Here is a 15,140-nt window from a genome sequence, read left to right on the forward strand (position 1 = left end):
ACTGCTTCAAGACACACCTGTTTTTCTCCATACGAAACTACAAATATGACAGATTGAATTCTCATACACCCCATTTCTTTCAAAGAAGTCGCCATTACCTGGTCAAAGACTTATTTCCGCCACGATTCATATTAACCAAAATAAATTCATTTTTCGGAAGCGGAACTTTCACTTTCCGGATTTCGGAAAATTATGAAATTCAGTTAAACTCCGGAATTCAGAATAATTTCGGAACTCGGAAACAATCCGGAATTTAGAAAATTCCGGAATTGAGAAAAATCCCGGATTTCGAAAAAAATCCGGATTGTTCCGAATTCCGGAATGTAAACGAAATCAGAAATTTCTAAATTCCGGATTTTTCCGAATTCCGAATTATTCCAAGATCGGAATTTTCCGAATTCCGGAATTATTCCAAAATCGGAATTTTCCGAATTCCGGAATTTGTCCGGTTTTACTTTCGGGAGTCCGGAAAGTAATAATTCCGGAATTGGCTATCTCTAGTTTATACACAACCTTTCAGAACACTAAGCTAGTAGCTGTCTACAAACAAACAAGTAATGCAAAGCATTTTGTATCCTGCAATACGTCATGTATTAAAATCCGACAGCAGTTTCAGTATCTTTCCTGAAATTGCATGTATCTAGTTACTGGAAGCTGAGGTATGAAGAATTGTATTGTGTCTTATCTTTTTGTGTCTTATACAACCCTGCAAAAGACTGAATATCTAAACGGCTTTCGTTAAATCCAAGTTGTAGTACTCACAGTTACATCCATTTGTGTCTGTATTATCGTGTTACTAATGCTTACTATATAACAGCGTTTAAGTCTTTCTCTACTCTCCCGTAAAGAGTGATACGATCTACTACAGAATAAAGAACCAATTATCAATTTAACCAAGTTATTGTATTACTACTCCGCCTCTGTCAACTCTGGTCGATCTCGTTGACTCGACATATTTGCTTTTTTATACCGCTTTCTTCGTTTACTGAACTAAACAGTAACTATTCTGAAATATACTACTGCGCATGCCTCGTAGATAATTATTTCTGATGCCAATAGTTTCCGTTTTGTCCAAGGAATGTTCTTTTTCTTATTCCCAGCATGACCTTTTATTACATTATATGAAGAGCATGTAGGTCTAAATATTTCATGTATTACATAGAATGTAGGTTTAACTCTTCCAGGAAAGAAGAAACATGTGATCATAGTATACAACCCTCAGAAGTGATAGCTGGCAATACAGTGGTCGTAATCCCTAACGACACAGAGCGTGAGCAGTGCCCCGCCGGCTGGTCTAGTGGCTAGCACATGCGCCTTTGGTGCATTGTGTCCCGGGTTCGATTCCCGGTGGGAGAGCATCTATGATTTTTAACTATCCTCGATGTTTCTGTGTTCGTGTCCCTGTCGTTATAAGTTATTAGAAATAGCAAGTTAAATGAGTGAAGCAAATAAAATTAGCAATAAGTAAGTTACTAAAACACATTTGGTGAGTCAGTTAAAAAAAAAAAAAAAAAAGTGGACACTGAACTGACTGTTCGCGCCGTCCATGCGAGTTCGAATCTATCTCGGCTTTATTTTTTTATCCATTTGAGAGAAAGTATTGTTTCTTTTCGCTAAGGTTGTCTCTTTTCGTATTTTTCGCCGTCGTTCGCAATTAAAGTAACTGGCTATTCTTATTCTTTCTATGAATGATGGATCTTCTCTTTGGCTTCACGTCAAACATGCACACGTAATGAAAAGACGCTGTCGATGATAATAATAATAATAATAATAATAATAATAATAATAATAATAATAATAATAATAATAATAATAATAATAATAATAATAATAATAATAATATGAAATATTACTAGCTAACTCGTGTGTGTATTTCGACAATATAATTTTATATTATTATGTGGAAATAAGTACATCTGGCTGGCGCCCGGCCCCCTAATTTTTTCGATGCGCCTTATGGGTCCACGGTGTCCAACGTTGGTCCCATCTCACTATCACCTCCTGTTCTCTCGATATAAGTTATCGACATTTTGCCGAAAGAGGGCTCTGCTTGGCTCCATGACTACCCACGGCAATGACTCTTCGTTCATTTTTCATTGAAATCGCTTATTTTTCTGAGTACTATGAGTGCATACTGTCCAACGTTGCTCCCATCATTCAACAGTTTCCCGTTCTTTCGATATAAATTGCTAATATTTTGTTTGTAAGGGAGATATGGCGTTACAATCATTACGTTTGAAGAAGAATTGAGGAAGATATTGCCTTGCCACAAACAACACCTATTATTATTATTATTATTATTATTATTATTATTATTATTATTATTATTGTTTTACTTACCACTAATGTTGCCTACCTTTATTTGCAATGCAATGTGTTACTAAAAAGCAAATCAAATAACACTCCTCGCCATTCACGCTCTCTCTGTGTTACAGGAAAGCACATTTATTATATGATTCTTTCAAATAACACGTTTCACAAGTTACTTCACTTTCAATGTGTAATTTCATATCATCACTAGCAATCATCTTATCATCACTACGAAAATAACCCCCTCCTGCAAAAAAAAAAAAAAAAAAAACCCTGACCGTAGCGAAAAGGGCGTGAACATTCTTTATGCGATTAATCGGGTCCAATATTTCAATAAGTCTCTGCACACAAATATTTCAGTAAAAGAGGAAAAGTTATTCAAACATTCTGAATACCCATTTATGGGCGAAATTTGGTTCCCTTGGAAGTTTTTACAAGTTTAAAGGGCCGCCATTTTGAACATTTTCGTCTGATTATTCTGGTTAACGAACTGAATATATTTCAACAATTAATGTTTGTGCCAAGTTTCATCTCAATCCGCTGAAAATTAGGGTGGTTACGGCATTCACAAATAGCGTTATATATATACAGATAGATAGATAAACAGACACACAGAGGGAGAGAGAAAAAGTGTTTTTCTCCCTTCTCGCACCTGTGGTGCGTCAGAGCTAAACCGGGCCCCTTTGCAAAACGTATTGACCAGCCTAACCTAAACACAAACCTCTTACTTGCTAACGTAGAAACGTGGTCGGGAGGCGTAAGGCATGTAGAAATTGTATTTTTAATAACCATGAGTATGGTCTACTTCCATGTTTTTCTTTTTACTTTTTGCAGCTACATCGGAACGTTCAATTTTTATTCTTTACTAATTGCAAATGGCGTTTACATTCAAAATATGAGGAATTTTGGTGGCATTTGTTCGGATATTTTTCTCTTTTGAAATGAAGAAAAGAATAAAACCAATACGCAAAGACAAAAGTATTATCAGTACTAAACCTTACCAATAATAATTGCTATGAAAGACTAAATACGACCTCTTTTACCATCTCTCATGAGCTGCATGTATTATAAACAAAAATTTTTAAAAATGTCCTCACCGAAGATTCGAACTGGCGACCTTTGCATTTGTAAGCCAGCATCTTAACCACTACACCAAGATCATGGCATGGTGAATGTTTAGTTTTCGGCGTATTTGTTGTATTTGTGTTTTATGTTCCCACTTCGACAATTTTTACTCTTTTTTCTAAGTTCAACAGCTGTGTCTGGTTTTCTCTTTCGGTGTCGTCCTTTATTTACACTATGCACTATTCGTATTCACAGCTTGTGTCCCTCTGCAATGTCTTATTCAGATTAAACTTTTCTTTTTGCCCCTCAGTAAACATTTGATTGATTTAATTCTCATACTCTCCACGGATGGAGAGCAGGAATGCCAGACTCGAAAAACAGGTGTACATTTACTTTCCTGACAGATAATACAGCATCAATGTTTTCTGGGATGCATGCTGTTCTTGAAGGACCAGAACCAGGGGCCTCTCGACAGCTTTCCCTGCCGCAACGGAAGTCTCGGCACCAGTTCTTTACCACCTGGTAGGAAGGAGCCCCATAACCCAAAACACTGATCATGCCCTCATGAATCTCCTTTGGGCTTAACCCCTTTTTCTGAAGATATTTGATGGCAGCTCGTCGTTCGGTTTTCTCCATTTTCAAGCTAGGTGCCACCTCTCACACCTGAAACTACAAAAAAAGAATGTTAGTATAGCAGCTATGGTTCTGAAATTTAGGATATAGGCATTTAAGACATTAGGTTACAATATCCCCATCAGCCATCCCAGCTCAAGTATTTTAAATATACCGGGGACAATAATTATTGAACCTCCCTCACATTTGATATATATATATATATATATATATATATATATATATATATATATATATATATATATATATATATATATATATATATATATATATATATATACACATACTGGGTGGTCATGCATCAGTAACGGAAAATTCGGGAGATGAATCTACAAGTAAAAACAAGCAAAAAAATGTCGTATAAACATCGGGTGAGTGCGGCTTCGTTTGGACGCTAGAGGAGTCTGAAATGTCACCTTACGAAGCGGCAATTTGCAATATTGCAAGAACGGAGAGAAATACAGTTGCCATCTAAATTCATACAATAATCGCACTTATCTCAAAATTTCTCTCTTCATGATGTTGAGGAAGAGGTTATTCCTGACTCCCCGATCTCACTTTAGGAACAATAATAACCGCATGCTCATGACTGGCGATAGTTCGTGTTGGTTGCTTCGCGATTCTCAGCGACGAATCGAAGGAGCGCGGACCAAATATATGTCCTGGCTGCTACGCGGTGGTAACTTCAGCACCTAGACTCGAGATATCCGTTTCGACTAGACGAAACCTACCGCCAGTGGGACACTAGCGGCAATCCTTCGACTCGTCTCTATATTGACTATCGACGTTTACCCGCAAGTGGCTACTAGGTGTTGGCGAAGTTTACGGCATGGGGTAGGTCCACGTCTCATATAGCCTTGCTGCTGAAACGGACGTTAAACTCAATCAACTCAACAAAAAAATAGTGTTTCGCATCATATATCCATATATGTTTATCATTCGCTTTATAATATTTGCTGAAGCTTGTTTATTACATGGAGCGCTTAGAGCACAGGGCAATCAACCCATATTCTGAGAAAAATAGACAAAAAAAAATTTGTCATGTAAGCTTCTGTATGTTGGTCTACTTACCTTGATTTGGGGCTTTAAATTCAATTTTTCCACTGAAAAGTATCGATAATTCAACAATGAAATAATTAGACCATGATAATTTAATTGAAATTCATCGTAATTTTGCCCATGACGAACACTTTACCATTTTATATCAAAGCTCAAATTCATCGTTATTGTAACAGAGCGGTGCTTGAGCGATTGACTGTAGAAATTCAAACTCCGATTAGTTAGAATTTGATAACCTGGTTTTATTACAAGTATAAACTCTTTAGTAGTTAGAGAAAAGGCCTGGATCATGTGTCAAAGTTGATGACTGTGTTTTCGTGAGTCAGTGGTTCATGGTATGTGGTGGGTCGGAGTGCGTCATGGTGGGTCGTGGATCATGGGTCAGTGTGTCATAGGTCAAGGTTTCATTGACCCACGCCATCTCTGATCAAATTTGTTACAGAGAGCAAACCAAACAAAGAGCAATATTAATACACAAAACGCTCAAGAGCTTAGCTATTCATGACAACTATTGCATGATCCGAATAACTCTAGTATATCCATAAATCATTTGTCATATTTACCGAAATACGTCATGACTTTTCCGACAACCTGATATTTTAAATGTTGTTAATACGCAAAGTTCATTGGTCGCATCACTTATTCACTTACTCTCTTATGATCATCAAAACCTTTAGGGTACTTCCCGTAGATATAGAAAGGTGAAATGTAGTGTCCAGGCTTGGTGTAGCATGCAAGTAAACAAATAAAAAGCAACAGGATGATATTTCCCTCCAGCAAAGCCCCTAAAGTGGAATATGTTGATTATTCAACAAAAAGACAAAATCCAATCAGAAAATTCATATAATATAAAATATGTAGCCAAGTCTCGACTTTGCAATAATAATAATAATAATAATAATAATAATAATAATAATGGAATAACAATTACAAAATCAATTACGTAAACCATACCTTAAAATTAAGAAAAAAATATTGCCACCACGCAGGGCCGTAACTTGTGGGGGCAGGGGAGCCACTGCTCCCAGGGAAGCTCCCCGCTGTACGAGGGGAGAGCCCATTTTCAGACAAAATTGTCTTACTCCATATACGATACGAACATGAAATAAGTGAAACATCAGAAAGATTCACTACATTACATAAACCGAACACACAAAAGGTAAATGGAACAAAGAAAGATGAGTCGTGGGCCCATTTCAATAAAAAAAAATGTCTACTATTAGAGGCCCTAGAAATTATATTCGTATATTATTGTCAGATTTGTCAATATTGTCCCCTTAACTTGTCGTGTATGGAACGGGCCCAGAGGAATAACTAACAACCCCGCAGACCTTGCTGTGCGAGAGGGCCCCACAGGCTCCGGGAGCCCATAAAGAGTAAGACAAGGTTGGAAAGAGTGGGCCCAAGAATTAGGAAAGCTACTTTTTCTAGGGAGCGCAAATACGAGTATTAATTATTGCCCCTTCCCCAGAAAAAATGTAAGTTACGGCGCTGCTACAACGAGATTCGAACCCGTGTCTGAAATATGAATTTAATAATTTGTCAATCTACCACAAATTCTTCATACAAAGATAAAACAAACTAGTAGTTACGGAAGGTAAATAGAACTATTTTTCTACACGTGTTGATATTCAGAGAATGTTAAAATAATATCTGCCGCACGCACGTAGCCAAGGGGTGGGTCCGGACCCCTCCTTTCGAGACCAGAAATTAAAAAATAAGGAAAGATTAAAGAAAAAGGAACAAGAAAAAGAATCCGCGTTAAAAATATAAAGCTACAGGAAGCATTTGATTACTCTTTCTTATGAGGAACTTTGTGTGGGGGAAACAGAGGGGAGTCAAGTTAAAAATTATATTATTGTAACGGAGCATTCTGAATTCCATCTAGCCCCATGCTAATCCTATCGACTACAAATGACGATCAGAGACTCATGTAAAACTTAATACCAATAATCCCCAATAATATGAGCCTGCCAACATATTCCAGTGACACTTGTTAAATTTTCAATTTCGCGGCAACACTAATCCAATTTGCGGCAGGATGTTTTCACTACCGAAAGAGATCTCGTTGCTATCCTTAACGGCATTAAACGAAGACGAGGAAAAGAAAAGACAAGAAGAACCGAGTTCAAAAGACCTCGGAAGACTATCTTTTTCATTTTTAATATCCTTTTACTCGAGATTTCTTCATAGTTTGTTACTAAAATACTAACATTCTCATTTTATTGTCTTAAAACAATATGGGTACGTTGTCAGTAAAATAGTTTAAGATTGATCGACCTTTTTGTGGGTAACCACAATGTTTCATGTTACTTTCCCCCCATTACAAAATTCTGGCTAAACAAACCAAAATATTTTACCAGTAAAATAGATTAGAATGACCCAGCCCCTGGTGTGAACTTCAATATTTCGTCACGGACTCCCGCTATTACGAAATTCTGGCTACCTGCCTGACTACCGGCTTGCATTTTCGGATTCCAAGAATTTCAGATATCCTCTGATCTTATTGGCAGATATAGAGAGGGCATAAAGAGTCATGACCTACATTTAGCGGAAATTAAGACTAACTGCTGTCGGTCCTCGTGGTCGAGCGTATTAGGGCAACAGTCTCGTAATGAAAATAGTTTTTGGCGTGGGTTCGAACCCTGCCTACGATTTTTTAAATTTTCATAACGCTTTTTTCATTAAAATAAGCTTGCAGTTTTACTATAATAATAATAATAATAATAATAATAATAATAATAATAATAATAATAATAATAATAATAATAATAATAATAATAATAATAATAATAATAATAATAATGATGATGATGATGATAATAATGATCATCCTTTGTAACAGTAGCAGAAAAATAAGCATGATCGTTACAAAATTCTCACGTACATCGTTGACCCTACAATTTAATTTTGCTCCGAACCCCGCAGACAGAATGGACTTGTGAATAGGTATGACCAAGGAACAGGAGTAGAAAACCGAGTTATTGGGTGCCTCTACTAGAAGGATATTGGCTCAAAATCCATCTTGATATGTGTCAATCGTTGATGAACCCTGGAACTTCTAACGCTACTGTGAGAATTTGAGTTGCAGAATTCTGAAAGGTCAGATGTTCATTGTTAGAGAACGTTGCTCCAGTGCACCTTCAATAATACTGACCCAGAAAAGATTGATTTTATCAATGGCATAGTATTGCAGAATCAAAACCTTTGGTGTGTTATAGAAATTATATGCATTTTGTATCAGAAGTTACAACATCCTCTAATGAAGTCTTGAAAATACAAATATGTGGCAGAGCATGATAAAAATATTGACGAGACAGGTTCCCAAATCTGAATGCTGAACATAGTCGGAAGCGAGCTCAGTGTTCTTTTTAGGTGTACTTTTCCCCTCAAGTTGAAACATCGCCCTGCGCAGGATCTAAGATATATCGAATAGTCTCTCAGTATGACCTCAACTTATTGATTTCTCCTCAGACAAACTTTTATCTAGGAAAACGTGAAATAAGCCTAACTTTTGAGCACATTTATCTATATAAAGATGATACAACCAAGTTTTAGAAAAAAAAATAATTGAATGACTGCAGTGATGTCAACCAGCTTGGCTCGAGCGCTGAGCCACAGCTTCAGCTCTGTTCAACTGAGCAAACAGCTCTAGCCGACTCGATTGAAATGAGCCATTCATTGGCTCGGCTCAGGTGACCCATCGGCTCAAACCGGCACGGTTGCAATGAGCCATCGGCTCAGTTCGACTCAAGTGACCCATCGACTCGAGCCGGTTCTGTTCCGATAAGCCATCCGCTTGGTTGAACTCTGCTCTCCTTAGATTAACCACATTCTCGAGTCGGCTCGGTTGAGGTGTACCATCGGCTCGATATACGTGATACATGAGTGGTCTTTGAGCTCGGCTCTGGTGAACAAGCCTTGAGCAAACCCATTTAAACCAATTGCTCCATTAGAGGCTGCACGTTTCATTCAACGCATTCAAATGGATCGAGTTTGGTCGCTAGGTGTTAGATCGGATGTCGCTTTTATGGAAGTGACTATATGTCCGGTTTAGTGAGTCGTCTTGTATTTGGCCTCTCCTTAAAGCAATCCTTCGTTCGGCTGTAAAGAGGAATTACGAAACAAAGTTCCTGTAAAACCAAATGTAAATTTCCAACTCGATAAATTTATTGTATAGTTATCTTGAAGAATTAATGGATTTAAACAGCATTTAGTAGTTTCCATCGGTTCAGGTGAGTAGGGCCATGGTTTTCATGTGACATTAAAAAAACAAAAAAGAGTGATGTTTTTTTTTATTGAAAATAAAACTTCACTGTTTTTGTTTACAACACCGAGTTCCGTACCATACAGCACCATAGGATTCTCATTGGAGAAAAGATATTCAAGTAACAATTAACCCACATTTTCTTTACTGTGAATGCACTCTGCTTTTCTTAAGATATCAGTAAAAGTGTTTAATGAGTCGATTTGGACAACAACGACACGCTGATGTTCTCTCAGGCTTCACAGCGTAAGTGTGAAAATTCATGAATTATCAAAAATGAATTTTCTAAAAGGTAGTCCAAACTTTTGATTATACACAGTAATTTTGAGTAGGTCTAATATGGGCACATTAAAAGAAAATAAAATATTTAATTGATATAAAAATATAATTTTACAGAAACTTGAAATATTTTGTCTGTTGGTTAAGTTACTTTTAAAATGTAATGCGTTACTTTGTAATCAACTTTTCCTTACATACAGTATATGGCGCAAGTTATACTAGGTAGTAGTTGTTGCAAATATAATTCATATCGGTTCGGAAGTAGCGCGCTATTTGTAGCCAAGTTAAAATAGTTCGCTTCAAATTTTGTAGCTCTTATCTGTAACGGCGCTACAAGTTTAAACCTGTAGCTTGTAGCTGAGCTACATATTTTTTTTATATAGTTTGTAGCGAATTTTGCACTACAGTTACAAACATTTTTTCCAGAAAGGAAAAATATTTTGTAACTAACATTTCCTCAATTTTTAATTTTTTTGTATGATGATAGGGAGAATATGTTTTCTGATTTCTGTCTCCAATTATTTTGCAATATTATTACAAGAAAATTTTCTGAAATAGCGTGTTGACGAGGGTCAAAAGAATAGTAATTACTTAAAATGTACCTACATGTCATTCTAGCAGCAAAAAGCATACACATTTTTGAGGGGGTAATATATATAGTTTAAAAAGAACAGACAAAAATGAAACTTTACTATGAAATGCAAATTAAAGTTTTTATGTAATATTTTAACCAAGTTAAGTTCAGTTACGCATGTAGATGTCATGACACACATGATGCACGATTCCAACTAAACTGTATTTGTGACAAGGGCTTAATTAGCGAACATCTGTAGAGAGCTGTTCATTTTAAAAGTAGCCGTAGTTCAGCCACTTTTCTAGAAAACTAGCTAATAACTGTAGCGAGCTACAATTTTTATGATGTAGCTGTAGCTGTAGTCAGGCCGGCAACTAGAGGGGAGCTAAGGGGCCTGCTTCCCCCTAAACTTTTCATGGCCCCTTTAGACCTCAATACAAAATGCTATTATTAATAATACAAAAAACACTCGAGACATTTGTAAGAGAATTTTTAATCACTTGGCCCCCTATGCTATTCATGCCCCCCCCCCAAAAAAAAGAAAAATACTTCTGTGGCTGGTTGCGGGCCTGGCTGTAGAAGCTACTTTTGAAAACTAGCTTCTCGATCCCTGTTCGTACTAAAGTAATATTGGCAAATTGAGAATATACAATATACTTCCCTTTTACGTGTGCGTCTAGGATCTATTCTCGGCGAGCTTGCTTGCCTCGATTTCAACAAGCGGTAGATGGAAATTTATCACCTTTTTCAGTTGGTTTTCTGTATGCTCAGAAAACTAGGTTAAGGATATGATTTAGAGTACTCGGGTCATAACCAAAGGAAGGGCAACAAAACAATGGCCCTACTAACCTGAATCGATGAAAACTACTAAACGCTAGTTAAATCTGCTTTACGCGTTAATTCTTGAAAATAGCTATGCAAAAGCTTTATCAAGTTGGAAATGTCAACCGACTCGGCTCGAATCCTGAATCATCGGCTCAGCTCGAGCTACGGCTCAGTTCAACTGAGCCAACAGCTCGAGTCGGCTCGATTGAAATGACCCATTGGCTCGGTTCGGCTCGACTCAGGTGGGCCATCGGCTCGGTTCGGCTCAGGTCAGGTCAAGGTGAGCCATTGGCTCGAGCCTGTTCGGGTGGAATGAAACATCGGCTAGGTTCGGTTCAGCCTAACTGAGCCGGCTCGATTGGGTGAGCTGTCGACTCGGCTCACTTCTCGGTACGGCTCGGTGGTGAGAGCCGTGAGCCGAACCACTCGAGCAGTTAACACCATTACTTTGAACCTGAGGCAAAACAGATTTGAAAGAAGTAGAAAACATGGGCGTCTCTGGCGGGGGGACGGGGGACGCGTCCCCCCAAATATTTTGAAATACGAAATATTCAATATTTTATTTTAATTTTATTTAGATACTCACTAGCAGATCAATTCTTTTGATGCCCCCCCCCCAATTTTACATGCCAGAGACGCCAATGGTAGAGAATACACCTCATCTCCACTCGCAAAATGCTCATGAGAGTGTGCGGGGTAAGGTGATGGCCAATGTTCCATGAAACTAAGGGCATTCTTGTAAGCGACTAGCAAATTGTGATACTATTGAGAGCTATTAAGACGTTTAAGTGAAAAAATGTGATATTTTCGTGAAAACCTATCTAAAATGGTTCTGATACACCAAGTCAACATAAAGTCCATGTGTTTAACAACAAACTGGGAGGAAATAAAATGTTATCTCGCCAAATTTAGTACCCTCAAACTTTCTTCTATTCCCTACTTCATTAATAATAATAATAATAATAATAATAATAATAATAATAATAATAATAATAATAATAATAATAATAATAATAATAATAATAATAATAATAATAATTGCATTCTGGTAGTAATGAAGGAGGTATTAGGGCTGGTAGTGATCTCCTGGACACTAGAACTCCAGATTTATTTTCCGTTTTTCGAAAATCTTAGGGATCGATGCAAGAAGTGATTTGCACTAAGGAGGAATCACATTGGGATACATAGGAAAGGTTTTACGTCTGTATACCTTATTTTTGAATAAATTAGAAAGTTGTCCATCACTTCCGTATCCTATACTATACTATAAAATGTACGGCAAGAATAACTGAAAATTTACAAAATGAAAAAGAGCATCGAGTGAGATTCGAACCTGCTTCAAAATTAATAAATCCACACAGCAAGTAAGAACTTTACAAGCATGACTATCAAAACAATTACGAAGCTTCATCCCCATTTTATGGATAGAGAACTAATTTCTTAACAACTCTCCCTCTTACTTTAGCGAATTTTGTGGTCAAAAATCGTGTGTGCTTTACCTACTAACCTACAACCAAGTTTTCTGCATTTAGCAAATACTATGATGGTCTAAATGTCATTACATTAGGATATAAAAAAAAGAACTGAGTATTTCACACAGCAAATTATGAGCTGTGTTCTGAAGTCTCGTTATTTTTTTCATGTAACTTCCCCTACCTTACGTTGAATGCGCTGTTGTCAAACCTACAATTTTAAGGGACTTAGAAAAATTCGGGCGTAAATTATATCTTGGAGAAGTTTACATGTTTTTCTCGTGCACTTAAGCCAAGAAATACAGATGCTAGACACTTCTGTATTCACTGGAGATTTTTGCTTGTAGGACCTATTCAAGACTTCAGAATATGTCAAGCCTGATTTCTTAGGAAAACTCCAATTTGGCTAAGTTTTTCGCAGTTTTTGCACTAATCTTTAGTTTAGAATACAGTGATAAATAAATAAATAAATAAATAAATAAATAAATAAATAATAATAGTTAATTGGAAAGTTTAATAGTGGTGAAAGTGGTTTAAGTCATTTTCTTGTCTAACACCACTTTGATAAGATGGTAACTAATAAAATGTTGATTGGCCGCAGAAGCCTAGACTTAACCCCTTGGATTCCCCCTCTGTAAGATCCTTAAATAGGTCTATACGTCAAATGATTGTAACACTGCAGCATTAGGGAAGAATGTACATGAGTGTTGTGCCACATAAGCTGCCGAAACGTCTACCCCACCTGCAAAAATACTGCTAGTGCTGATGCTCATATTGCAAGAAAATGGCAAGAATCATTATGCATTATTTGTTAATGGGCATTACAAAAGTAAAATCAACTGTGTAAAGTTATTAACGACAGAATAATAAGCCAATAAAAAAGGGATACAATTGTGAATTACCCTGTAAGTTGCTTAAGGCCAAACCCCAACTCGTGCCATGAGACCACTAGGAAAAAAATCTGCTGAAGCTTATAATTGCATATAATTAACTTGCCTGTTTATTTCCACAAGAGTAAGACACTTCCCAATACGACGCTCCGTCCAAATCTTTGACTTCACATTTGCATGTCGTAGACGCAAGGGTAGCAGATATCCCCGTCCGATCACACTTCAGCTGAACTTCACATCTAGGGCTCACTTCATTAGTGCCTGCATCATTCGATTCTTTTTCTGATGGTTTCCCGAAGTAATTCAGTTTGAATCCCCAACTTTGAAGAAGAGTAGTTACATCTCGAACATCCGGAAGAGTTGAATCCTGGAAAGTTGAAACAAAGCTGAGAAGTTTTACATTTGACATGCAAAAAAAATAAAAAAAAAAAAATCAGGAGTTTGCTCTTTATATAATACAAGAGAATACCTTTTTCTCAAAGTACTTAGTATTGCTATAGTGCATTTGTTAAAGAAATAGTTATTTTCCTTTAAAAAATAAATCACTGGTCTCATCCATAAACATAAAACTTACACTATCTTTTTCTCTATCCAATTAATTTCAAGCCAAATTATTAGAATGTAATTCGTGAATATGCAAAAATACGACCTTAAAGATGAGTAGACAGTTTTCGGAATACGATTCTTATTCAATACTAGCATATATTACCCGCTTCGCTGGGTTGAAATGAAAACAAATCCAGAACTCCGTATCTCATGTGTTCCGTACCCGTGAAATATGCTGCTTTTGTTTTTAATGGCGTCGATTTCAACAGCAACGGAAAGATCATTGATCATCTTGGCGACCCCAAAAACCATGGATTAGACACTAATATTGGTCATTTTAGATTGTTATATATAGAGCTCCCCCTCATCCGTGCTGCGGCACATGACATCAGAATTGTCACTCAATCTCAACTACTTCTACAACTATGGATTCGACACTAATATTAGTAATTTTCGATCTTTTTTAAATGTTTATACCCCTCCCCTTCGTTGTACCCTCCCCAACGATCAGGGCTGAACTTGGATTGAAACAGCATTTGAAGTGTTACTGTTTCTCTCATTGACCCCGAAAGCTATAGATTGAACACTAATATCGGTCATTTTTGATCATTTTTAAATTTCTCCCCTTTCCTACGTTGTATCGTCAAAGTTAATAACCTACTGTAATCCTTGTCCCTAAACTCATAAATGTTGAAAATTTGATATCGGTCGGGTGGTTCAAGGGTGATGAAGTCACAAAGGCAGTCATTTTTTTTTTTTTTTTTTTACATATATGTCTCCCCCTCCCCTAGGTTGGCTCGTCCAAGTGAAGCTAAAAAACACCCAAGGCCAGTCCCTCATATATGTTGAAAATTTGATCGAGAATGGTTGGGTGGTTCAAATGTTATTAGGTTTATTAGTTTATTTATACGTTCCTCTTCCCCTCCCTAGGATCTACTGTTAAAGTGAAATCACAAATGTTTCCAGATCCAAACCTCATGTATCTTGAAAATTTGAGATCGGTCGGATAGTTCAGGAGTTAAGTTACAAAAATAGTCACTTTCAGTCTTATATAAATTGATTTTATATACTTCCCCTCCTACTCCCCTACGTTGTTCCGTCAAATTTAAATCACAAGAGCGATCCCAGGCCTGAACCTCATTTATATTGAAAATTTGATCAAGATCGGTCGAGTGGTTCAGGAGCTAAGTTTTATTTTTTATACCCGTCCCCCAACTCTC

The 15,140-nt window shown here is 36.9% G+C and overlaps 1 protein-coding gene across 1 annotated transcript in view; it reads right to left on the reverse strand.

The window, feature by feature from the left end:
- Window positions 1–15,140, reverse strand: part of LOC145688053 (uncharacterized) — a 46,878-nt gene that overhangs the window by 15,045 nt on the left and 16,693 nt on the right. The window contains exon 2 of the mRNA XM_081761758.1: window positions 13,481–13,741. Coding sequence (XP_081617884.1) covers window positions 13,481–13,741 — 261 coding nt within the window. The remainder of the gene's footprint in view (window positions 1–13,480; window positions 13,742–15,140) is intronic.

This window comes from Thermobia domestica, chromosome 6, assembly GCF_964235325.1.
Source record: "Thermobia domestica chromosome 6, izTheDome1.hap1.1, whole genome shotgun sequence".
Lineage (NCBI taxonomy): Eukaryota > Metazoa > Arthropoda > Insecta > Zygentoma > Lepismatidae > Thermobia > Thermobia domestica.